At 38.8% G+C, this 27,049-nt stretch overlaps 1 protein-coding gene across 1 annotated transcript; it reads left to right on the forward strand.

The window, feature by feature from the left end:
* The first annotated feature begins 4,743 nt into the window (after nucleotides 1-4,743).
* LOC117966117 (sodium-dependent phosphate transporter 1-A-like) lies at nucleotides 4,744-26,913 on the forward strand. The gene is made up of 11 exons (XM_059013526.1): nucleotides 4,744-5,050; nucleotides 8,700-9,372; nucleotides 10,500-10,640; nucleotides 11,032-11,117; nucleotides 14,342-14,438; nucleotides 17,209-17,325; nucleotides 19,394-19,687; nucleotides 20,655-21,219; nucleotides 22,946-23,131; nucleotides 23,338-23,422; nucleotides 25,478-26,913. The coding sequence occupies exons 2-11, from the start codon at nucleotides 9,027-9,029 to the stop codon at nucleotides 25,637-25,639; spliced, it is 2,079 nt and encodes a 692-aa protein (XP_058869509.1). The 5' UTR covers nucleotides 4,744-5,050; nucleotides 8,700-9,026; the 3' UTR covers nucleotides 25,640-26,913.
* Nucleotides 26,914-27,049: the final 136 nt, after the last annotated feature.

Genomic DNA, 27,049 nt, shown 5'->3' on the forward strand with positions numbered 1-27,049 from the left:
TTCTTTGTTCAAGACTGAATAGATTCAATTCTTTTAGCCTGTCTGCATACGACATGCCTTTTAAACCCGGAATAATCCTGGTTGTTCTTCTTTGCACTCTTTCTAGAGCAGCAATATCCTTTTTATAACGAGGTGACCAGAACTGGACACAATATTCTAGGTGAATATTCCCTTGATTTAAATTCAACACTTCTCACAATATATCCGAGCATCTTGTTGGCCTTTTATATAGCTTCCCACATTGTCTAGATGAAGACATTTCTGAGTCAACATAAACTCCTAGGTCTTTTTCATAGTTCCCTTATTCAATTTCAGTATCTCCCACATGATATTTATAACATACATTGTTATTGCCTGTATGAAATACTTTACACTTTTCTCTATTAAATTTCATTTGCCATGTGTCTGCCCAGTTTTGAATGCTGTCTAGATCATTTTGAATGACCTTTGCTGCTGCAACAGTGTTTGCCACTCCTCCTATTTTTGTGTCGTCTGCAAATTTGACAAGTTTGCTTACTATACCAGAATCTAAATCATTAATGTAGATCAGGAATAACAGAGGACCTAATACTGATCCCTGTGGTACACCACTGGTTACCTCGCTCTATTTTGAGGTTTCTCCTCTAATCAGTACTTTCCGTTTTCCACATGTTAACCACTCCCTAATCCATGTGCATGCATTTCCTTGAATCCCTACTGCGTTCAGTTGGAGAATTAATCTTTTATGCGGGACTTTGTCAAAAGCTTTCTGGAAATCTAAATAAACCATGTCGTATGCTTTGCAATTATCCATTTTCAATGTTGCATCCTCAAAAAAGTCAAGTAGGTTAGTTAGACACGATCTCCCTTTCCTAAAACCATGCTGACTGTCTCCCAGGATATTGTTACCATAGAGGTAATCTTCCATTTTGGATCTTATTATAGTTTCCATAAGTTTATATATAATAGAAGTCAGGCTTATTGGTCTGTAGTTACCTGGTTCGATTTTGTCTCCCTTTTTGTGAATCGGTATTACGTTTGCTATTTTCTAGTCTGTCGGTACAACCCTTGTGTCAAGAGACTGTTGCATGATCTTGGTTAGCGGTTTGTAAATAACTTCTTTCATTTCTTTGGGTACTATTGGGAGGATCTCATTCTTTGGGTACTATTGGGAGGATTTGTTTATTTTAAGAACTCCAAGTCCCTTTAACACTTCTGCCTCTGTTAAAATTGGATAGGAACAGGTCGAGATGTGGGGCATGTTGTCCGTGTCCTCCTTTGTAAAAACCTGTGAAAAGTAATCATTTAATATATATATATATTTTTTTTTTCTTTGTCTATGATTTTGCCATTTGTGTCTCTTAGACATTTAACCTCCTCTTTGAATGTTCTCTTGCTGTTATAATATTGGAAAAACATTTTGGAATTGGTTTTAGCCCCCTTAGCAATATTGATTTCTATCTCTCTCTTGGCCTTTCTAACTTCCTTTTTGACTTGTGTTTGCAGTTCCATGTACTCTTTCTGTGTACTTTGTTTTTGGTCCTTTTTAAACGCTTGGTAAAGTGCCTTTTTTCGCAGAATATTTTTTTAATTGATCTATTAAACCATTTTGATTTAGATTTGTCTACTTTTGGGATGTAATTGTTTTGCGCCTCTAGTACTACATTTTTAACAAACAGCCATCCTTTTTCTGTGGATGTTTTCTCTATTTTACTTCAATCTACTTCTGTTAGTCTCTGTTTCATACCTTCATGGTTTGCTTTTCTAAAATTGTAAACCTTAGCTTTAGTCATTACTTTTGGGGTTTTAAAAATCACTTCAAGTTTGCCAATGGCTCTCTGACCTCTGTTTTAGTTATTCTGTCTTTGTTATTTGAAAAGACTAAATCAAGGCATGCCTCCCCTCTAGTCGGTGCCTTGACAAATTACGTTAGGAAGCAGTCATTTGTCATTTCCACCATTTCAATTTCATCCGTCATGCTCCCCACTGGGTTCTCCCATTTTATACGGGGGAAGTTGAAATCCCCCATTAGTATGGCTTCTCCTTTTCTACACACATTTCAAAACTTACTTGCGTGCATCAGTGCATGAAAACTGACTTTCTAATTTGGCACTTCTGTTCACTGAAAGAGCTACGGCTGAAAGACTTGATTTTGAAAAAGTCATCACTACATTTAATAATTTAAAGGAACAAAAAATTGAGCTGTAGATGAGAACTTCAAAACCTTTTTTTTATACCTTAGTTTTAAAAAAATAATTTTGGTTCTTATTTTGAAACGCCAATTATTTCCCTTTTAAAACGAGACACTGACAAATCAACCCCTATTTGCAGACTTAAGACTGAATTGAAATTGGCCTGAACTGGATTTATCAATGTCTTTGGATTTATCAATACCTTTATAGCGTTTCACCAGTTATATTAGGCTACATACTATGTGGTATACAAACTAGGACAAGTTTGTGTTTATTTATTTTCCGTTCTCTCCTTTGCAGTTCTTCAAGAACAAATGTATTGAACATGTGAGAATGTGGTTGATGTAGGCTATCTGTGCTGTCTGTACTTTGTACCCGGTGGTAGTGACATCACATTTGCTCCTCTCGTTGTCTGCTCAGTTATGCAGAGTACATTGCCATTTGTATAAATTACATTGGATTTTGCGCTGTTTTGGTGTGATATCGCTTACTGCGTGCAGGTTAGTATTCAACTATAGACAATTCAGTTGAATCGTGATCATGACGTTAGCAAATTGCGAGACAATTATCATAAGAGTGCATCGTGAATTGTTTCTTTCTTTTTAGAGAAATTGATTGTTTCCAATTTTTTTTCTTTTAAAATGTATTAGTCGCCATAGTTTTTTTTTTTTTTTACGTTTTTTATGTTTTCTCCCCCAATTGAATAGTGTCCAATTATTTTTTTTTGTTTAGCTCAGCTCACCACTACCACCCCCGCGCTGACTCGGGAGCGGCGAAGACAAGAACACGCGGTGTGCCGTCAGCCGACCGCTTTTCTTCACACTGCGGACTCACCATGCAGCTATTGAGCTACAGCGCCGGAGGACAACGCAGATCTGGGCAGCTTACAGGCAGGCCCGCAGGCGCCCGGCCAGTCTACAGGGGTCGCTGGTGCGCGGTGAGCCGAGGACACCCTGGCCGACCTAACCCTCCCTCCCCACGGGCGACGCTTGGCCAACTGTGAGCAGCCCCCTGGGTCGACAAAGGAATAGCCTGGACTCGAACCGACGACGATTGTTTCCAATCTTTTAAAAAATAATGTATAATTAATAGTAAATGTACCTCTGTTTGACAATAGGAAAACACCCATCATCGCAACTGATTGCATATGTACCAAAATCTGACAGCGTACCTCTTTCTGACATTACATTGGTCAGGGTTTGGTATACGTGTCACATTCTGACGATGTACCACTTTCTAACACTTCACCGTTTTTTTCTCATTCATGATGCTATTTGGGGCACAGAATGATCATGTTGACACAACTTTGCCCGCCTTAGAATCTCTGTGAAATGAGGCCCCTGGATACAATCCAGGGGGATTCCTCAAAGCCTGGCTTATCTGATAATAAAACCACAATGCACTCCCGTTGCATTCATATGCATGAATTCACCACTACTGGAAAACTACTGGCATGGCTCAATAAAGTAAAAAAGACTAGGAAACACATTTGGCAGACTGACGTCAGCACCAGTGTCTGACACTCAAGTGTTCAAAAGGAAATAGCAGCCTAGCCAGAGACAAGCTGCTACAGCTGGATGTCCGGGTGCGCCTTTTTTACGTCATGCACTTGCCACACGCTGTTCACGCGCAGTATGCGTGGAGACAAGAACAGTCTTTTTATGTGAATTTACGATAGACATATATATGCTTTTTACTTTACAGACATAACAATTAAACATGACCACTGCTAGTCATATATGAACAACATAAACAATGAATTCACCAGATATACTCCACGTGTTGTATGCTTAAGTAGCAGTCGTTTCAGTACGCACACATTTACAGATTCAATAGCGAGATGTACATTAATAAACGCTAGGCTTACATTGGTCTAATGTAAATGCCACATGACGGGTAACCACGTAAAAGTGAAGTAGCACAAGCTATTGTGGGAGTCTACTGCTAACGTACTGGTGTGGCATCAAACCTATCAAACTGGTTTGTTTCACTGAGAACGTGTTCTCCATACCCGATGCTTTGTCGATGCTATCGACGAAGTGATCCAATTGTATTGTAAAAACAAAACAAATCATTTTATACATTTCTGATTATATATCTGCAGTCTTATCCCCTGATAAAAACAACCACGGTGAAGTCCAGGCTTAAAAACGCTTCCTTTTTATTTGCCTACGACAAACAGAATTCTGGAAAGTTCCAGGGATTCTCCGTGTCACTCCACACAAGAACACAAGAACATAAGAAAATTTACAAACGAGAGGAGGCCATTCAGCCCATCTTGCTCGTTTGGTTGTTAGTAGCTTTTTGATCCCAGAATCTCATCAAGCAGCTTCTTGAAGGATCCTGCTGGCCGAACACCGCATTATTTTCTTTATACGGTTGTTCATGGCTGCATCTATATACTTGTTGTTTTATTTACTGATAAGCACATTGACTGACTTTCATTTATATTCTGATTTCAAGCTACGCAGCTTGATTACTATTACTAAGAATTAGGTAGGAGGAGCCGGGTCTCGTGACCGGTGACGCTATCGAGCCGGTTCCTCTTTCCCCGCCCTCTTACCCTGCTATAAACCCTCGAGCCGGCTGCGTCCTACAGGCAGAGAGAGATCAATATCTGATTGGGTTTAGTACGGGTTGTACAATTATTACTTTTAGTGCCTATCGGATATGGATAATTTTGCGGTGGATATATTATAGTTAATTTTAAAATATAAAATATTTTTTTCGGCGAGGTACTACATTTTCTTTGGAAAGGTTTTTCAATTAAATTAAAGAAACGACATCCCGCGCGCGCCTTAGTGCTGAAGCGGGCTCGAGACTACGGAGCTGTTTCTGAAGAGATCAGACTTCTGTATTTGCCATTTCTCACTGACTTGGTGAGTGTTTGTTTGTTTATTTATTTATTTTTATTTTATTTTATTAAATGTGCTGTTTTTTGTTATCTTTCAAATAGGTGTGTTTTATTGTTACTATCACTTTAGTACCAAAAGCATTTTAGGGAGGGAGTCGTAATTAAATGTTGCTGTAATTATTTTGACTGACGAGTTGTTATTGTGGTGTGTGTGTGGTGTTTTTATTTATTTATTTATTTATTTATTTTATTTATTTTTTATATTTTTTTTCAATTAACATGAGTGGTTTAAGTACATACACAAAGACACTTGTTTTCCGGCCTGGTGATGAACAGCAATACACGTGTTGGATTTGATTGTCACACACAGATATATAGCTATTAACAGTTTATCAACGTCTGCTGGTGTCTTCTACCTTTTCATTGCTGTTTCTTAATATACTTTCAATTATAAGTGTCCTTGCTTGGGATGGGAGGGGGGAATTAGCATGGATGCTACATTATACAGTATTGGTCATATTTGGTCGGCAAGCTGTATATTTTATAGTAATACATACGGTAGGCAACGTGTTTGTTTCTTTAATTGTACACGTTTTATGTATTTTAATTCTGTATGGGAAGGAAAATGGAGCCTTTCACCAGACCACATCGTAGTACTGTATTTTGGAATAAAATGGCTCCATTTCCTGTCATATCAGAGCTCCCATTCAGTCCCTGCCAGCCATTCCAACAGGAGCCTCGCTTTGGATATACAATTCAGTAATAGTCTTCATAAAGCTGGGTTTCGCTAACTCTGCAGTTGCACTGGATAAACACAACCGCTTAAATAAAACTAGAACTCGCACACATTGGGAGGAAACGCATTCAGTGGTAGCTAGCAGCATGTCACGTTGTAAATTAGCGTGCAACATTCTGTATGCGTTAAATAATAAGCTCGGGCTCGACCTGAAATGTACTGTGTTCATCCTGTTCGTTACAACTACGCACCACTACGTAGTTTAGGGGTAAGGAGAGGCTAACCGTACGGATTCCTATGAAGGTGTTCTTGTCTCTTTAAATCATCCAGGTCTGCTACTGGCTAAACCTCATGGGGTTACTGTGGCAGACATAACGCTTTTAGATTTAGCTCACAATTGAGGCCACATAATTTGGGAACTGGTGTCTATTTAGGTTGAGAGGGGGAGGGGCAGAAGCGGTGTGACGGTAACCGTGCATTCATTCGAAAACCAGGACAGTTCAGAGAGGTCTAGCTGAAAATTAAAATTGGCACCGACTACAAATATGCCCTTTTAAGATATTTGACATTTACTCTGTTAGGCCTTATATACTGTGTTTAAAATGCGTTTAAAGAGGATCGTAGATTTTCTGCTAGCTCTCCTAGCCGCTCTGACTTTATAAAATGATTGTACTGCCCCGATCCCACCCAAAGTAGCACAAGCAGATGCAACTGGATACCGTTAAATTGGAGAAGTGTAGTTGCAATCGTTTGGAAACGGAAGCTGTTTCCGTTTAGTGTAATTTTTAATAACGTTTGACAGCTCGAAACCGGAGCTAACTGGTTTCTCTCGCTAGACATTCGCACATGTTTCTGTTACGCTGGCCAAACCTTCAAAGCTTTATACAAAATAAATAAACCATAGCTTACAGGCATTGTGCAATGCTTTATTTCCTCTGTGAATGTTTGTGTTTATTAGCTTGGCCGCAGGGTCGGTTTAAATATTCAGTCTGGACAATTATACAGTGTTTTTGGAAAGGAAAATGTGTCTAACCTACGGCTAAGGTCGTTGCGGTATAAAATTACTGTCTCAAAATACGCCTAGAGGGGGTGGAAAAGGATTTGGTTGACCACTAGGATAAATAGTTTTTCTAACTACTGGAAAACAAGTCTCGTTTTTGGTGCAGTAACTTAGTGTTCTAGCGCTGCCAAGCTTCCAGAACATTTCTAAACATCAATGCAGAGATGTTCGCAATGATGCCTCACTTTAGGACAAGGGGTGGCGTTAACGGTATTACTGTATTTCCTGAATGAGCGCTCAGGTAACAGTCTTTAAGTGAATCTCAAAAAATTAGAATAAGAGGACGTTACAACAGGCGGGAAGATTTTTAAATGTATTTACCAATGTTTTTAAAAGACAATGGGATTAATAATGTATTCACCCCCGCGGCTTCCTTGAAGTGCAGTTCTGTTTTTTTCAGCTTTATTGCCATCTCTCACTGTGCCACTGCATATCATTAAAGCGGAACAGCGCCGTTTGTCAGTTCAGAGCAGTGTATGGTACTCTTGCTTTGCTTATCAGGACGGGGATTTTCTTTGTCTTAATAGGAAGAATACTGAGCTCTACCGTGATTGACCATGCATATTTAACTTGGGCACATCATGTAGCGCTTGGTAGTGGTCAAAACAGGCGACTCTGCTGCAGCAAATACCAATGAACACTTTCCTGTCTTTGAATAAAGTTTTCATTTCTTGCCAGCTGCTTAATGAATGCTTTTATACTTGGATGTGTGGGACTGTAATTCAGAGCTGTTCAGTTTCATTAATTGCATACAGAGCATGTGTTTTCAAGCCTAATGGGGATGCTGAATAGGCGTTCCAGTTTTTAATTTGCGATTAAGTTCTCTGGGGTTAAAACCCAAAGTAATATCCTTGTGTGGTGGATAACAATCATCAGGAATTGACAGGTAGAATCGTTCTGCCATTCATTGGCATTCCTGCTATAACAGTCACAAAGGCTCCCAATCACAACACAGGCGCCCACAGAAAGACTGTAGTCAGAGTAGCGGAATCACCACATAAATGACTTCTTGCATAAAACCCAGGACCTTGAAACAGTCAGTTCTGTCACTGATTGTATCCCCTTATCTTGTGCTCAGTCTGTCCTATAGTAGGGATGTGCTTTTGGTAAATTTATGAACGTTTTAAACTCTTTGCAATGTCTGCGCTTAAACCATATCTACATACACACACACACTTTATATTACATTCTGATACTGACAGCCCTGGTTAGTATTTTCTAAGCATATAAACCCTAAATAAGCAAACAACATTTTAACATTGCAAAGAATTAACTACAAAAATAAATAAATAAATAAAACATCTACAAAGTATATTGCAATGTTTATATTTATGGTTGTAATTAAAGTTGCTAGTGAAGATATAACTAATATACATTTTCAGATAGTATAGTTTTTAGAATAGTGTGTTTAAAGGTTCATTTAACAGCAAAACAGGAACCTTTTTTTTTTTATAAGGCACAAACACACACAGTGCACCAATGAAGCGCTAGACTGACTGAGAATAAAACCTGCCCCAGTGTCAATCTACCTGTTGCACCAATTAGAAAAGCTACTTGGAGGCACTTACCAAACTCCTTCACTTTTTATAATATCCTCCCTTACTGTGGCACTACAGCAGTCTCATACGCTACTGATGATAAATTACTAAAATTAATTCATAAAAAAATATGCGTTTGACATTTGTCACGTGACCGGTTATATGTCTAGCATATTATTAAACGTTTTACCACTTTAGAGTTTATACGTTTAAAATTCCCATCCCTATCCTATAGTTGCTGCTTAACGGTTGCTCTCTGTTGCTGTTTTATTGTAATGCATTTAAGACCATTATTTAAGTATTGTCAGGTGGAAGTTTAAAGGAATTTTTTTTTTTTCAGGATGAAGAATCTTTCATCTCCAGCGTTTTCTGCAAAATGGATGTTTGTTCAATCTTTCTAACTGCCCAGAGCCAAAGAAACTTTCTCGAAAAGACTAGTATACGCAGAGGATAGCAATAACTCCCCACCCCACCCAACACCCATATAATATTACATTGCTATTCAAAATAAATACATATCCTTAAAGTTTACATATTTAATTTTTTATAGAAAAAATATTTATTGAAAATCAAAGCATTCATACCTCTTATTTTGTAAAAAAAAAAATCTCAATTTATAAATATATTTATTTGTACAAGTTAAATTAAACCCACTAAGATTGTGAAAATGGAATCGACAGCTATAGCAAGTTTTGTGTCCACTACTCTGGCATCTCTGACTCAGAAGCCTCTGGAGGATTATCTCTGGTTGTTGATAGTCGGCTTCATCATTGCATTTGTCCTGGCGTTTTCTGTTGGTGCCAACGATGTTGCAAACTCCTTTGGCACGGCTGTGGGCTCAGGTGTGGTGACCCTGCGACAGGCCTGCATCCTGGCTACGGTGTTTGAAACGGTTGGCTCAGTGTTGCTGGGAGCGAAAGTGAGTGAGACAATCCGCAACGGAATCATCGATGTCCAGATGTACAACACGTCCCAACATGTATTAATGGCTGGATCTGTCAGTGCCATGTTCGGTGAGTTGTCTTATTCCTCCATAAGAGTATTACTACTAATGAGCATGTTTGGTTTTTCATTAAGTGTTTGCATTGACCAAAAACAGGAGCACTGATCCCAGAATCTCAAGCAGCTTCTCGAAGGATCCCAGGGTGTCAGCTTCAACAACATTGCAAGCTACATTGTAGCTTGTTGCACTGACTGTGAAAAATGTCCAGTTTTTGTGTCCTGTTACTGTTTTATGAACACTGCAGCAAAATGACCATAATACTTACTTGCTTTAAAAAAAAAACAAAAAAAACACAAAACTTTTCTGGAATAGAACAGCTTTAAGGTACACTCCAGTCCTGTAGGTGGCAGTAATAAACATCATATTTGGCTTACACAGCAATATAAAGAGAGATATTTTAGACGTTTCTGGCTCCAGACCCGTGTCTGTGACGATATGGCGAAGCAGTTGTCAGTCTGAAGTTTTTTTGCTAAGCAGTCAGCATCTTCAGACTACAAGTGCAGTCATCTCCGCAGAACACCTCCTAAGAGAACACTTTGCCTAAGGAAACACACTTTGGGTGGAACAGATTTTTCCCATTGTAAATGCTCCAGTTAAAGGAAAAGGAACTTCGCTTAAAAGAACATCTTCTTGACTGTGGATGCAGTACTGTTTTGTAGCCTAATAACTCATTATCATCAAACTGAAATTAAAGTGATTCAGTCTTTTCAAAAGCGACTTGTCATCGCGAGAGTGTCTTGAGGCACACCGATTTGGTTTATTAAATCTTTCCAGAACCGGCGTCATATTATTTTATGTTTTGTGTTTTGATTTCCACAAGTGCACCTCATTGTTACAAAATGACATGCACAAACAAAATGGCGAAATGATTTTGAATAAGCAAAGCAAAATGAGCAATCTATTCACTATATAGGAACTCCTAATACATCAGTTATTAACCCCAATGTTAAGTGCGTATTGTGGAATGCACCCAGAAAACAGGCATATATGAATGTATGGACATTCCCTATGAATTTTGACCTTCCTGAAAAATTGGTTAAAAGCTCTTAGGCTAACCAAACGACAGCTGTGCTATATGGACTATTTGGTTAGTCATACTCTTGCTGTTGTGTATAACGGAAAGTTCTTTGATTACAGGTTCTGCTGTATGGCAGCTATTTGCTTCGTTTTTGAAGCTACCCATTTCTGGAACTCACTGCATTGTGGGTGCGACGATCGGCTTCTCCCTGGTGGCTAAGGGGCAGCAAGGGGTTAAGTGGTTGGAACTCCTCAAAATCGGTAAGCATCAGAATTGGATATCTTTCTGAATGTGAAATTTGTTGTTTGCTGTACTGTCGTACAAAGATGAGTAATTCTTTGATTTTAAAAATTGAAATTGGTAGTAAATGTACAATATTGAAATACTGTATGCATGGTGAAGTTGGCTAATATGTATCTGTTTCTTGAATACAAAATATTAATTTTAAATATGTTTAAAAAAAAAAAAAAAAAAACACACCTTGCATTGTTTGCTTTTTATCCCCACCAGGATGCCTAAGCCTTATAAATTGCACCATGTCTAAAAGATGTGAAAAGATGTTTTAGTTACTTGATGGCCAAAGGTCATTCAGACTCCAGCAATAGTACAGTGACTAATGGTGATTTTTTTTCTTTTTCTTTTTTTTTTAAGTGGGTTCCTGGTTCATCTCCCCTCTTCTATCTGGCATCATGTCTGCTGTTCTGTTTTACTTTGTCCGCAAATTCATTCTACGCAAGGTAAGGCCTAGATCGCAGCATGAGTTTACAGGGGAGGTAGGTTACTTGGGGTTAGAAACTAACACAATTGTGGTACTAGACCTAAGGACTAGTACCTTTTGAAACTTGCCAGTCTTTATGTAAACTTACTTGTCCTTGTGTGACGTTTCTGAGTCAGAATTAACAGCTGTTGGGGTCCCTAAAATATTGGGCTTAAATTTTATTTTCCTAAAAAATTAACTTATAAATGTTTTTTATTTATTGTAGGCCTATTTAAAAGAAAATAAAATTAAAAAAATACAATGAGCATTAATGCTCAGTCACCAGATACATTGATTGGGTTTCTGCACCTGCCTTCTCCATATTCTAACCCCACAAAGTCTGTGTGGACAACACCATTGACAGCATACTTCCAGTAGCACGTAGGTTAACTGGGTTGGATGCTGGGTCCTCGCGATAGCGTGTATACACTCCTGTTCCTGTTTAGAATTTCTATAGGTTTTCCCTACATTTGAATCCTTTTGCCTCATCCAGGTCACACATCCATTCAAAATCAGAATATGGTCGGGCATGCTTTGCAAGGGCGTGAGCTGTTCTAAAAAGCACTTTTTTAGATTTTGCTTTAAAATCAGAGGTGTCTATGGGGTGTAGTAATTGTTACGCATTTGATGTGCCTTGTTTTGGCGGTCTTTGCCTTCATCAGTTTCACACAGTTCTAATGATTATTTTCATGCGCTTTAAAATCGACTGTCTTAAAGGTAGACGACCCTGTCACAAATGTGCTACTCTGGCTCTTGTCATACTAGACACAAACCTTGCAGTACATCTTCTGAAGGCGTAGATTTACTGCAGCCAATCAAATTGTGAAAGCCAGGTTGCTTAAAGTGCACTGCCTCTTTTCTATGAAATTTCTTGTGTTTGCGAATCATCCTTTTTTACTTTTATTTTTTTGTGTGGTGGGGGATTGCAACCCGGTATAAATCTCCACATTTGTTGCTTTTACTTTACACTTACTTCAAAGATGCAATACGCTATTAATTTATTCATCGCCATGGTTTAAATGTAAACTTTTTGTCTAAATTTAATTTAGACAAACTTCAAAACACAAAATAGCTCTAGTGAATAGCCATTTCCTCACAACGTTTCTTTGAAATGGACCATATGAAATTGTTCTAGTATTTTACACTAAATCTTGTAATACGAATATATTGGTAATAAGACAAGCAATTAAGCAATCATCCCTTGAATCTGTATAGTTAAATACTTTATTTTACAGATTAAAGATTGACCTACCAAATAAGTTGTTGTGTTCAAGCAATTGGACTTTTTCCAAAAATAAATACAGAATTGAATAAGGAAATGTAATGTGAGGAAATGGCCATTTTTATGCTGTTGTCTTAAACGTTTTGTTTATCAAGTTCAATTAAACCATGGCGATGAATAAATTAATAGCGTAAGTAATCACACCGACACAATTTTAAGTGAAACGCTGACGCATTTGCATATCTCGCAATGCAAAATACAATGAGATGAAGGAAGGAAGGTTTCAGTTCTGAGTGACTGTTTTGTAAGAATTATGAATGTTTGTTCACCACTGCTACACCCCATTAGAAAATTGACTTTTCCTGCATTTTTTTTTATTATTATTTTTTTAAGCACTCGTCCACAGGACTATTGACACAGGCATCGACTAGTCCTCGTCAATTTTAATTCGCCTGGGGCGAGCGGTTGGTTTCTAATCCTTGTTCAGGGTTCTCCCCAGGAATTCTGTACAGCCGGGCGGCAGAACATTATAGCCGGGAGCACTTTTAATGGAAAAATAAACTTGCCTTACCTTAAATCCTATAATGCGACAAAGAATTTGAATAATGTGGTGTCTTTCATTGACTATCTGGTTGCGCTTTATGTTCTACATTCTTTTTCATTACTGTTTTTTATTATGGTAAATTACCGTGCTTATTTAGGCACTCTACGATTTGATTGGGGAAAGATAGCATAGTTATTGTACTGTTGTGTTAAAAAGGTTAATTTTAATACAACAGTACTCGCACAAGTTTCATCGCCATCAAAACTGTTGCATAAAACCGGAATGTAATAATCCAGCACCTCTGCACTTAAGCATTTGTATGTCAGCTGACAAGTGTTCAGCTGATATCGCATCACACCTTTCTTCTTATGAACCCCCAATATCTCTCGCAAGCACCTGGGTACATATTACGATATCACAACAAAAGGAATACGCTCTTTTTTCTCTTTTTTTTTTTATTTATTTTTTTTGGTGCATATGTATAGCTATTATGTACTATATATCCCCGTACGGTACAATAATACGACAAAGGGATAAAACCCGAAAATAATCGTAATATTTTTTTAATAAAGTAGCCGGTGCAAATATAGTATTAGGCGGTGGATTGCGCAGATCGTCAGCTTATTTTGACCCCCTGCATTCATTGTCACTATTTTTGCTTTGAAAATAATTGGTTATTTTTTTTTTTAGCAGTCATTTAACGTTTTAGCCTCTCGAAGTGCTTAACACAGAAAACCCACCCCTTCAACTCTCTGATTGGTTAAATGTTGTGTCAAGACGTAACACAGCTGTTATGTGGTTCAAAGATTTTTTTTTTTTTTCACCCAGCAACACGCAACTGATCTAGTCTGCTAGAAGCACAATCAAGCCTTACTGTTAAAGGCACAGTAGCATCTGCAAGACGGGCGGATCGGGTTTTTTCAGCCGAGCGGCGACGGCTACTTTGCCGGGCAGCCCGCCCAGCTGAAAAGGCCTGGGGAGAACCCTGCTTGTTACTTAATTTAAGCTTAGAAACATCTCCAAGTTTTTTAAATCTACATTTTCAATTGTTATTTTTGCCCTATTGGTCCAGAGATCAAAAAGAACAATGTTGAATTTAACGTTTTATTGGACTGTACAAGCTTTCAAGACCACATAGGACCTTTCAAGTAAAAGTAGATTTTGTGTCTCTCGGATCATAACTGTTTAACTGCCACTTGGTTTTCCATATGCCATTTCGTTGTGGCCTTGTGATTCAAGATACATTTGGTACACAGCTGTATTCTTTATATTTTGGAATGTTTGACAAAAAAAACAAACATTTCACAACCTTTTTGAGATTAAGACTTGCATCAAATGCTAAAGTATGCCATATTTGAAATATTTTGTTTTTTAAATTACGTGCCCCTTGAGTCCTCTTTTTTGCTGTTCTCTAACTGAAGACTCTTTGTTTTTATAGAAGGACCCAGTACCCAATGGGTTGCGTGCCCTACCTGTCTTCTATGCCTGCACTATTGGAATAAACCTCTTCTCCATCATGTTTACTGGAGCACCTTGTAAGTACAGGAAATCTGAAACATACCTAACTGTAAAAATGCTTTATTGTGGACGCAGTAACTTTAATGCTGTACAATAGTAATTTCCTAAAGGGACTACTGTTCATATTATTACTGTCCAAAAAACAAACTGCTGTATATTTTGTGAAATGTTTCTGTTTTAATAATTGTTCGTTTTCAGACTGGGAGACCTCATTAAACGCATAATTTTACTCCTTTTTACTTTACAGGGATGAATAAAGAAGTCAACTGGCCTGGGCCGATTATACAGAAGGCTGCAGGCCGGTGTACCCTGAGATATGCACACACTTACTGTAGCTATTTTGGCATTTCTGCCTATAGTCAGGGTTTTATTCAGACTTGCAACACGGCTCCAGTCCCCTCTTCTACCTTACTCTTACATTAACAGGTTGGTCACCAATATATATATATAAATCTGAAACTGGTGGCCAGTATTTGTACAATAGGCACTCATAATGTCTGTGTGTGTGTGTATATATAACAGTGTACTACACACATATACATGTACTGTATGTGAAGCATATACAAAAGAAAACATTTCAGTCATTTTGCAAAACACTTTACACTATTAAATAAACCACAAGAACTGAAAAAAAGATTAGTATACTACTTGCTTTACCAAATAGGACACAACAAACATTCTGAAACACAAGCCTTTTCATACAGCTGGTTAGAATTCTGCACCATCGATCTCTTAAGAGCTGAAGACTCCCAAGAAGAAAGCAGCTTCATGTCAACAACTTTTATTTCTCAATTTCATTTTCTTTTCTTTGTTTTAATTCCTCCATAAACGGGTTGGCACTCGCTCCAGAGCTTGACTTGCTAGCTTATCTAACTTGAGCTACATGGATGGTATGGAAACTTTTTTCTCTCCGTGACTAGAAATAATCGGTTTACCTACTTGATATTGGATGTTGACCACAATGCAGCATTTTATAAACAAACCTTCAATGGTCCTTTTCTCTACTGTACCATGAGCAGCTTTCTGTTACTAGATAGCATCAGGCAGAAAGCGTTTTGGGAAATTTGAAAAGCAGGATTTCGCCCTTAAGCGTGTTAGAATAGCTGCTTATTTCTGTAATTGCCCCTGTGTAAAAATGGCATTCTTTCTCAAAGCTTGCAACACATTTAAATTGTTTTAAGCTTCAGAAACACTTCCTTAGTAAAATGTAAATGTGCATGTATCTGTATATAATTGGTCCAAGCTGAAGATACAAACAATTTCTATAAAGATTTAAAACATTTGAGGACTTGCTTTTTAAGGATCTTGATGTAGTTTTAAATAATCATTCTCTTTTTATGTCTTTCTTATATGAAGAGGGGTTTATTGTTTCAGTACATGGTGTTTTTTTTTTGTTTTTATTTTTTCAAAACCCTTAAGCCGTACTAGCTGGGATATGCTTGAATTTGATTATGCAAACAACTTGCTAGCTAGTTTCAAATTCCATAATCTGTTCTGCAGCTGAAGGTCCACCTGCTAATCTGCACCTGTCAGGCATGGTAAGGGTATAGCATTGCAGCAGGTCTAATTAGATACCAGTAGTATTCTATCAGCATTTAAGAACATAAAGTTTACAAACGAGAGGAGGCCATTCAGCCCATCTTGCTCGTTTGGTTGTTAGTAGCTTATTGATCCCAGAATCTCATCAAGCAGCTTCTTGAAGGATCCCAGGGTGTCAGCTTCAACATTTGAGCATATGTGAATGTTGTCCTGCTCACAACCACTTTGTTTTTTTCATGTTCGGTACAGAATGTTTTCAGCAACTCTGTCCTTGGTTAGATTGTGTAATATTGGGATGTCACAAAGTTTTAAAAAAAACAACAACAAAAAAAAAAAACTGGAAGGAACTCTGTCAAATGTATGAACTTTGAGAAATAAGGTGATTTCTCAATACCGGTTATATGACCTTGCAACTTTAGAGTTGACACGCCTCCTGAATCTTTTAAAACTAAAATTCACTGTTAAACTGTGTGTTTGCTGTATATTTAGGAGAAGTATTACTTTATGTACAAAGCCCTGGCCATTATGCAAAATGGTCTAACCAAGTGTCTCCTTGAATAGCTAAAAATAACCCAGTATTCCATTGCCTAGTCTTGCATAATTGTACAATAATACTACTACTGTCTAGACTGGGGAGGGGTGGATTCTGAGTCATTCGATCAGTAAATTTTATTACTGAATGTAAGAAGAAACAAATGTAGTCCCAGTCTTTTGTTTTATGTAATTGCTTAACAATGTGGGCACAATTAATTGAGGCCTATGCTTTGCTCCAGCGCTACTTTAACGCATATGAGTTGGGTTGGGGGGGGGTGAAATGTTGTCTCAATCAATCCAAGGGTACTGGATAGGGTACTATATCCAGCTGAGTAAACTACAATCCGCCAACTTGTAATATTGATTATTTGTGAGGTTCACAGCGTATCTGTAGATGTCAACTGTTCCTGGTGGCTGTACAATATACCTGTTCATTAAAACCTTTTTATATTAACAGTGGAGGAAAAAGCTTCAATTAAATCACGATGTGATGTTAAATACAGCAGTTGTCAGCCCAAGTGTATAAGCTCCCATGTGGTTGTGTCCATATTGAGCTCCCCCCCCCCCCCCCCGTGCATTAATGTTTGCATACTCTGAAGGGAAGAAGTCTGCAGCAGCGGGATCCTGGCTCATCCAGCACTGGAGAACAGTGTGGGTGCTGTGTAAGGAGGGGTTTGTCCCCTGAAGTCTCACGACTCTTCTTTTCTCTCCTAGTGCTGGGGTTCGAATTCCCTGTGTGGGGTATGATCCTGATAACTCTGGGTTGTGCAGTGATCACGGCCCTCATTGTCTGGTTTATCGTCTGTCCCAGATTGAAAAGAAAAATTGAACGTGAGTATCTGCCTCCTTTTGGTTTACACTTGTGCTGTCCCATAGTTGTGGGTAAGGGGAATGGTGGTGGTTTTATCAAACTGTTACTTGACTTAGGAGCTGTTTCATTAAACCTTTCTATAAATGTGTGAGATACAATTTGATGCAGAAACCAAGTGTTCGTGGGAGAAAAAATAAATAAATAGAAATGTGCTGCAGTAACACTGTACAATGTTTCACTTAAATTCTAGTTTAAAAAAAAAATGATGCTTTGGTTGGCATGGATTTTAAAATGTCTAGTGACATGATGTGGCGTCTGTCAAGCCTTGAATGTATTTCCTCCTGAGGTTAGCGGCTAATCGAATCCTGACTTTCAGAACTCCTCTCATAATTGAGGACGATGAATGGCTCAACCTTATTGAGACAAAAAGGGAAATTAAAATCCACATGACTGACTTGTCGCTTGCCCTTGAAGCTGAGGAAGTGCATTGCAACCCAGAACTGATATTCAGCAGTTGCTATGCTTAGTTGCTTGTGCCACAGACCACTTTATCGATGTAAGAATTAAAAATGCACTTGCTAAACTGTTGAAATCATTAAGTGTCTGTCAGTGTCCCAGTGAGGGGACATCGCCTTCACTGCGTCTCCCATTGATGCATGTCAGTTACCAGTACGCTGCAGAACTGTGCAATGTCAATTGGAAATGGAAGTTTTGTTTTTTTCTCCCCAGATATTAATATTGGACTTGTGGGTTGACAAAAGCACAAGGCTAAGCCCACCCCCCCCCCCCCCCCCCATTTAACTGGAAATGTAACTTTTGCCTGCTGTTTTGAACTTCAGTTAATAAAAGACAAGATTACTTTAATTCAGAACCCAGAGCAAACATTTTATAGGGTTTTGTTTAATGAACTATGCAGGTCGGCAGCTTGAACTTAAAAGCTTGGCTGGAGGTTTGTGTGCTAGCTTGTTATCCCTGATACCATGTGTTCATATATTTTAATGTTTGCCTTACTCTGTAAAGCAGAGATCAGAACTAGAAATTGGTCATTGTGTGTGTGTTGGGATATTGATTCCTTATCGGTGGAATGAATACTATTTTAATGGAATAGCCCAAATGCATGTTTTAGAAATGTACACGGATGAATCTACCAGTTAATCAACTAATGCCCATACATTAACCAATCAAAAAATTTGAATCGAGTGACAGCCCTAATTTTAGTGTATACTTTGGTGTGTTTTTTTTTTTTTTAACTTTTGTAGGTAAGGAAGTCTCTACAATGTTAACTTTATTTGCTCATTTAGGGATTCTTTTACTAATACTAACCAGGGCTGTTCTACATCAGAATGTAATAGTGTGTGTATGTAGATATGGTTTAAACACTGACACCTGCATAGCATTTAAATGTTCATAAAAATGTACCAAAAGCACATCCCTATAACTGGCAAATGGATTGCATTCTTCTATGACTAATTGGTACAAGAGGTTAGATTTTGGCAACTACAAATTGCAAGAAATGCGTTGCATTTTCAAATCCTATCTCTGACCAGAGGTACAGTACAGTGTTTGGTGTATATACAATAACAAGCGTTTTCCACCCCAAAAACTATTCTGCTTTTAATTTTAAAAAAAACTTAAGGTAAAGTTTTTTTTTTTTTGTTAGTTTAACTTTCGCATATGCTTATTTATTCTCCATAGAATACGTGTGTGTATCGCTTAAAGAATGGACAGGTGTTGCACGAATGACAATGACATTTTGTGTTGTGACTGGTAAAACATTTAGATCAGTCAGTTTTTGCTAGCGGTGGATTATATTTATGTAAAACCTGAACATGTGTGGGACACTGCAGCTCACTGGCTGTGTGTCAGATTCTAGTTGACACAGTACAATAAACATGAGGTTTTGGAACTTCTGTTTTTGTTTGTTTGGGAACAGGTTGATCTAGTGTATTGTACTTTATTTGTGAAGGAGGTTGAACAGTGTGAAATAAACACAATTTAACTAAGATTTAGTAACTGCAATAAAATGCTTAATTTTGTTAGCCGCCACAGGGTATCGTATCTAACCCAATCTTTCTCCCTCGCCAACAGGAGAGATTAAGTCAAGTCCTTCTGAAAGCCCTTTGATGGAGAAGAAGAATAGCGACCTGCACTGCCCAATGCTGAAATCTGACCCTGAGACTAAAGATCCACCTTCAAATGGGATTTCTGTTGAAACCAAGAGCCCTGTGATGGAGAGCGTCTGCCCTCTCCTGCCTTCCAAGCCAGTGTCTGGGGAGCGGGCAGTCGCGTTCAACATTGGGGATTCGGATGATGGTGACGAGATGGACAAGCTGCAGTCGGGAGACGAGAAGGATACCAGCGACGACGTCACCTGCAATAATGGTAAACATTCCATCGCTATGCTATCTGGTCATTATTTGATGGATGTAGCGTAGAGTCTTCCATTTCAGGATGGAGTGTTAACCCTTAGTGATCCATTTATTCAGCGCGTGTCCGGTCCAATTTATTTTCACACGCGCTGTTTATTTTACACGCGCTGTTTTAAAAGTATTATTTTTTCACAGTAAACAGGTTTAAAAGGCACTGCATATCAACAGGACACTCGGTACTGCATCTCCAGCCCCGCCACACCCCTTGTTCGTTGTATTTTTCACATACCTCTTCATAGTCGTGCATACTGATAGATCATCTCCTGATCACTGGTTTTATCACCAAACTCCTCAATAATGCGATCCAAGTCATTATTTTATTACTATAACATCTCAAAAAGCTCTGCAAATGTCTGATTTTTTTTTTTTTGAGCGTTGGATGCGGAAGCAGCTATCTTGTTTGTTTATGGCCGTGTTATCTCTGTGGTGCCGGGGCTGTGTATTGCTAAGATCATTTTTTTTTTTTTTTGTTGACTCCTATCGGTCTCACTCAGCCATTGAATGATTTACTCTGTTTTTCCGGAGAAAAAAAAAACTAGACGCCTGTGCTTTACATCTTTTTTGATGTCGGACCGGAAAGGGAAAATTGTAATGTCGGACTTGGTCTGACATACGACCGCAAAGGGTTAACACAGGTTGACAGTAGCTGTAGCTAGTCTGGTTTCTGAATGCATTTGATAAACCATGATTTTGGTGCTTATGAAAAGACACGGTTATTCTTTAAACAAAAGAGATAGTAAATTTTGTTGACTAAAGATTTCTTAATTTTAGATTTAACTTTTCTATTGCTCCATTTCTTAAACATCTGTTTTTGTTACTATTTTGAAGAGGCTGGAATTGTGAGTAGGATTGCTGCTTTCAGGTTATTGGTGTTGGTCTTGCGTTCAAAGTGTTTTACCTTTTTGTCTCCTTGTTTAAAGCAACAGAGAATGCAGGACACGTACAATTCAGGAATGTGGTGAGCAGCCATCTCCCCAGCAATGGCTATAGCCAGTACCACACTGTGCACAAGGACTCTGGGCTCTACAAGGACCTGCTTCACAAACTGCATCTGGCCAAGATGGGCGACTGCATGGGGGAGTCCGGGGACAAGCCCATGAGGCGCAACAACAGTTACACTTCCTACACCATGGCCATCTGCGGCATGCCTCTGGACCACTTTAAGCCCCGTGAGAACGACTGGAAAAGTGGGGCGGCTGTTGATGACACGGAGAAGGACAACATGGGGGCTGACCATGGGAAGAAGAGGGTGCGCATGGACAGCTACACCAGCTACTGCAACGCTGTGGCGGAGTCAACCCTGGCGGAAGCGCTGGAGGAGAGCCAGGTGGCGGTGGAGATAGGGATGGGTGAGCGGAAGAGCAGCGATGGATCCCTGGAGGACTGCTGCGAGAAGGACAAGCCAGAGGTCTCCCAGCTCTTTCGGTTCCTGCAGATCTTGACTGCTTGCTTTGGATCCTTTGCTCATGGCGGGAATGATGTCAGGTTGGTAGTTTTTATTCGTGTAGAACACGTAGTTAAATGTAATCATTATTTCAATATGCTACAGTGCATTTGCCATGTGAGCCATGGAGGATTAACCCTTTGCAGTCCATTTATTAAGTGCGCGTCAGGCGCGCCAGGTCTAATTTATTTTCACATGCGCAGTTAATTTTAGACGCGCTGTTTAAAATGTATTTTTTTCCACAGTCAAACGGGTTTAAATGGCCCTGCATATCAACAAAGCACTCACTAGGCATCTCCAGCCCCGCCACACCCTTTCGTTCGCTATCGCTTTCATCTATGTAAGAAATAAATAATAATAAAAATAATAGTCGTACATACCGATCAATCATCTCCGGATCACTCGTTTTATCACCAAACTCCTCAATATTGCGATCAAAGTCATTATTTTATTACTATAACATCTGAAAAAAGCTCTGCAAATGTCCATGATAGTCTCTGTGCGCTGACGCACTCAGCCAGCTTGTTTACTATGACTGCCCCGTTATCTGATACCAGGGCCATATGTATGACTATTCATGAGATACGCTTTCCCCCCCCCCCCCCGACTTGTCTCGGCTCCTGTCGCTACCACTCGGCAATTGAATGGTTTTCTCGGCTTTTTCCGGAGAAAAAACGACTAGAAACCCGTTTTTTGCGTTGCTATAATGATGTCGGACCCAGTCCGACAAAGGACCTGAGAGGAATAATTGCAATGTCGGACCCAGTCCGACAATGGACCGCAAAGGGTTAAGCACTTTAGCCAGGCACAGTACAGGTACAATGCGAGACTGTGGAGTACTTTAAGTACTGTGGAACATCGCATATCTGACCGTCACATAACCGCCCTGATCAATTAACAGCCTCGCTAAATAAATAAATAAATAAATAAATAAATAAAATAAATATTAAAAGTAGGCTACGAGAGTAATGGCATTGGCAGCAAATGCAGCTTCCGTGATGAAAACATTCTAGAAAGAAAGCATTCTAGCAATCAGCCTTTTGGTGCGTTCCCCTTTAAGAGAGGTGGGCTGTGTGTGTCAGTCAGCTGCATGTAGCAGTGATGTTTCAGTACACTGTGTGCAATGTGTTTATGATGGAGCGCACGCTTGCAGATATTGACAGCGTGTTGTAGCTTTTAAATGCATTTGAATTAAACAAAGCAAGCTTCATAAATGCAGTGCTTACCGGCCGTTTGTTTATAGAGCCTATGACATGGAATTTGACTTTTACCAAAAACAAATATAATAGCTGAAGCAATATTCAAAACGAACTGCTTATCGGCTGTTGGCAATATCTAAAAAGAGCGCAAAGTACCGTGACACAGATATTAAAGCAGAATTACTGCCGATTACTGTACGTTTTACTGTTTTTGTATTTTTTTTTTTTAAGCAGCTTTGCATGGAGATGGCTTATAGCAAACCGCATAGCAACACTGTGTATTGTAGCCTAATTTAATCTCGGTTTGCTTACTTTTTAAAGCAAAATATGTCTCCATGTTTAAAGCAGTTTGCGTGTTTGTTTTTGTTCGCTAACCTACTTATGGATTTGTAAATGCTACAGATGTTCGAAAATTCGACATCTTCACATATCCACCGCCTACGTGGTACTGTATTAAATATTATTTGAGTGACATGAAATGAGGTGCTTAAGATTGTCCAGCTTTCCTGCTCTTGTTAAAAGGTGGAACATGTATGAATACTGAATGGCTTTTGTTTTTTCTTTCCAGCAATGCAATTGGACCTCTGGTTGCTCTCTACTTAATTTATCAATCTGGTCAAGTTGCCTCAAATACTCCCACCCCTATCTGGCTGCTCCTGTATGGAGGAGTGGGCATCTGTGCTGGTCTCTGGGTCTGGGGAAGGAGAGTGATCCAGACCATGGGAAAGGACCTCACCCCCATCACTCCTTCCAGGTAGGAAGGCTAAATATAGTCCACTACTTCATGCAAATAGGTCAACTGATGCAATAATGGTGATCTCTATGTTTGCAGAAAGTAGCGAAATCTGTACATTTCAACTGTCGCCTTTTTAAGCAAAGTGAGTTTGATGTAGTTTATAATGTAAACAATGTAATTATCTGTAGATCAGAAGTGATGCCATTTCTTTTTTTGTTGCACAGTGGCTTCAGTATTGAGTTGGCATCTGCTTTGACTGTGGTGCTTGCTTCAAACATCGGACTTCCCATCAGCACAACGCACTGCAAGGTTTGTGTAATGGAGGGTTTGACAAAATACGTAGCCTTTGTGACCGGTGCAAGTATCCCCATGAGTTCAAAACTAATCCTCAAGTACCCCAACAGGCCAGGTTTATGTTTCAATCTGGATCAATTTTGTTTAGCATGCATATGAGATGGCACTAACAAGCTGTGGGGCTTTAAACTGTGTAATGAATATCAACTGGGGGGGCGTCGAGTGTCATTAAGGGGGGCGCGAGACTAAAGAGGCAGTTCTGTTTTTTAAAAAGATAGAACATTTAATAAATGCATAAATGACTAATTAGGCCAAGCTCTTACCTTTCAAATGAGCCGTTGACGATTACTCTAGGTAGGACTTGTAGAACTGGAGAAATTATGTTTGAACTGGCGAGTGCGTCAGTGAAACTGCAGTGAACAGTGCTGATAAGTGTAAAAAAAAAAAAAAAAAAAAAAAAGTCCTGTATTAATGTAAATCACGTATTTTTTCCGAGGTTTAACAACAAAGTCCAGATTTATCTAAATACATAAATATTAACAAACATTCTTAAGTCGGAGTGTAAGCGCAGTTCTGCAACATGCACTGCCAAATCAAACACATCAATGGGCTTGCATGTTAAGAGCTATGCACACTGGACGCGAGCTTGTGAATCAAAAATAATTAACTATTGATTTAAATGGAGTAATGCACAACACAAGCGAAGCAAGTGGCGTGAATGAAGCAAGCAAATATAGAAATACATTTGTTTTATTTGTATTTTGCTATGCATTGTTCGCGTCACAATGGACCAATCAGAAATAAGGTCAAAGGTAGCGGCTGTCAGACTGTCAGTGTCTCACGCAGAGATTACCACAGAAATATAAAAATGGTAATTTAATTATTAAAGTGAAAAAATATAATGTTCTTTGATGCCGGTGTCTGTGGTTATAAAGACAATAAAAAGGACGCACATGTCAAGAAATAGCAGAACAATTGGAAATTGATGGTATGTCTCTCTCTTTATTTCACCTTAATTTTAGTCCGTGATGGGGAGCGCCACACACTGGTTTCTTATTTCTGTAAAATGATGCTTCTTTGTTTAAATAATGTTGACCAATAATAATAATCACATTAGCTATTTTACAAGCTTACAAACTTTCCCTTTTTTAGTGTGTGGTGTTCCCATGCTCTTCTGTTTTATTTTTTATTTCATCTCCACAAAAGGAGACAGTCTTTTCTTTGACTAGCTACATTTTTTTGAACTCGTGCTGTATTCGTGTCGTTCGCGCTTCTCTCCCTATGTGCATACTGTATTTTGTGAAAACCTAAGATTTAATTGCTGAACGATAATGTTTCAGATGTATCTGTCAGGTAACTGTTGAATCGCCAAGTTTAAACAAAACAAACAAAGTTAAGTTACATGTATTTTTTCACAGATTTATTTGTTAGAAATGTTAGCTAAATGTTGACTTGCCAAGTGTAAACAAAATATATAAATTCACCGATTTATTTGTTAGAAACCCAGGTTTAACATGTCAAAATGTTCACTCGAAGTGGGGGGGCGGGGGGGGGGATTAAGACTGATTTTTAAATGTTGAATTTGATGCGTGTGTGTTTAGCTAAATCTGGACTTAAGGAAGGTTAAGGAAAAAATATGCAATTTACGCGGAATCGGGAAAAAAAACTGTTAAAATATAAAGTTGTGGTCTAATGTTTTAATATGGGGGGGCACGACAAAATGTATGCTAAAAAAGGGGGGTGCCATTTAAAAACTTTGCGCAACACTGCTCTAGAGTTGAGATTCATTACTAGGCAATATACATAAAGAAAAGAGAACCATTTGGGGGTACTTGAGTATGTGGTTGCCCTATAAAACCACATTGTATAATCAGTCCTTTTTTACTGGGTGTTTATTCACACTGGGAACACGCCCCTCCCAAATGTAGTACTAATGTGAGTTTCATCCCAGTTCCTCTACGTCTTCTGGAAGCTTTGCACAGAAGTCCTTGCTCTGCACACTGTTTACAATTACCAGTAGAAGCAGTCAATATGGGAAATGCTCTTCTAATGGCCTCCCCTCGTTCGCAGGTTGGCTCGGTTGTGTCCATTGGTTGGCTGCGCTCCAAGAAGGCTGTCGATTGGCGCCTGTTCCGTAACATCTTCCTGGCCTGGTTTGTCACTGTGCCAATCTCGGGGCTCATCAGTGCAGCCATCATGGCCCTCTTCAAATATGTCATCCTGGATCCCTGAGTGTGCTACCAGGGGGGTTCATGCAAAGTTCACCTTAGAAAAGGGAGACCTTCAGTCTGACAGCAGAGCAGCTGGGGTGGACAGAGGAGGGACTGCTGTCTTTCATGGAAGATGATTTCTGCTTCAGCTCTGTATTCTTGCTATATTACTGTGCTTTAACTCCTTGGTGTATTAAGACTACCATAAACATATGTATGCTGTACATAATTGCCAGTAAATTTCCAACCCCTCCCAAAAAAAAGTTCCTTGGCATTCTGTAATTATGTACATATTTTTTATTTTTATTTTTTTTTACACTTGCGTTTTAAACATCAGAGTACAAACTATGATCATGTTGGGTTTTTTTCTGTTTTTTTAGAGCTGGAATTGTGTTCCGGGTAATGCAGTTAACATGTTAATGTCTATAGAGTAGGCAGTATGTGTAGGTGCCAGTCTGTTAAACAGTAGTTTCAGAAGTGGATTGGGACAGGTCTAACAGTATATGCCTTAAATGACACTGACTTTGTGGAGAGATGCGTGTTTCTTTATAAAAAAAATAAAAAAAATGAAAGGCTGGTACCCAATTGCAGTCCAGTGTGCAAAACCTTTGTCTAATGAAATATTTGAGGAATACTTTTTTTTGTGTGTATCTGCTGCTTTGAATCACACAAGTCCCACTATAAGGAATCGAACTGCAAATTTAGTTTGCCATTCTTAATGTATTGGAATTTCTTAGCTGTTTTTAACTAAGTTGCTTCCGTTTAGATATATATTTGCCTACAACTGTTTTAAAATCTGTTGTTCTTTAACTTCTAACTTACGTATTAAGAATTGTGTTTTTATATAGATTTAAAAAGAAAGTGAACTGTGGTTCTAATGCTGTATAAACTGTATTCCTGAAAACTTGACCGTACTGAACAAGAGGGAGTGACTTTTCAAAGGCAGTATTCATGTCTTGCACATTGTAGGGGTACAGGTCTGGGATTGTGAAAGAATTCTACCATCGGCCAAGTGGAAACCACCTGCCTTTGTGTCTTTTGGTAATGTTGCGCCTCTCCTAAAAGTTTTTGTTCAGATAAGCCTGCATCTGGTGGTGTGTGTGGTGTTATATACTTTTTTTTTTTTTTTTTTTTTTTTTTTTTTTGTGGTTGCTTGGATGCCTTGTGAAATAGGTACCAAAGAGTAGAGACTGGAGTGTTGGAAACACATGCAACACGTGCTGTTTTAGTCTTCCAGTGTGAATGGAGGTTTAAAAAATGTAATTCAATAAAAAAAATCATTTTTAAAACTACCAATTTTAAAGCTTTCTTCAAGTTATTTCTGCTACTGTGGGGCTTCTTTGGGAGCTACATATCACTGCTTTTAGAATCCCATTAAGCCAACTAGGACCATAGCCACAGTGGTGGGGACAGATGGTAATATCATTGAAGT

This window comes from Acipenser ruthenus, chromosome 46, assembly GCF_902713425.1.
Source record: "Acipenser ruthenus chromosome 46, fAciRut3.2 maternal haplotype, whole genome shotgun sequence".
Taxonomy (NCBI): domain Eukaryota; kingdom Metazoa; phylum Chordata; class Actinopteri; order Acipenseriformes; family Acipenseridae; genus Acipenser; species Acipenser ruthenus.

Bases quoted from the DNA above. Each gene is read 5' to 3' on its own strand.
- LOC117966117 (XM_059013526.1), top strand. From the start codon at position 9,027: ATGGAATCGACAGCTATAGCAAGTTTTGTGTCCACTACTCTGGCATCT. The intron at 10,641-11,031 runs GTAAGCATCAGA...TTTTTTTTTAAG, and splicing joins GTTGGAACTCCTCAAAATCG to TGGGTTCCTGGTTCATCTCC. The intron at 19,688-20,654 runs GTAAACATTCCA...CCTTGTTTAAAG, and splicing joins CGACGTCACCTGCAATAATG to CAACAGAGAATGCAGGACAC.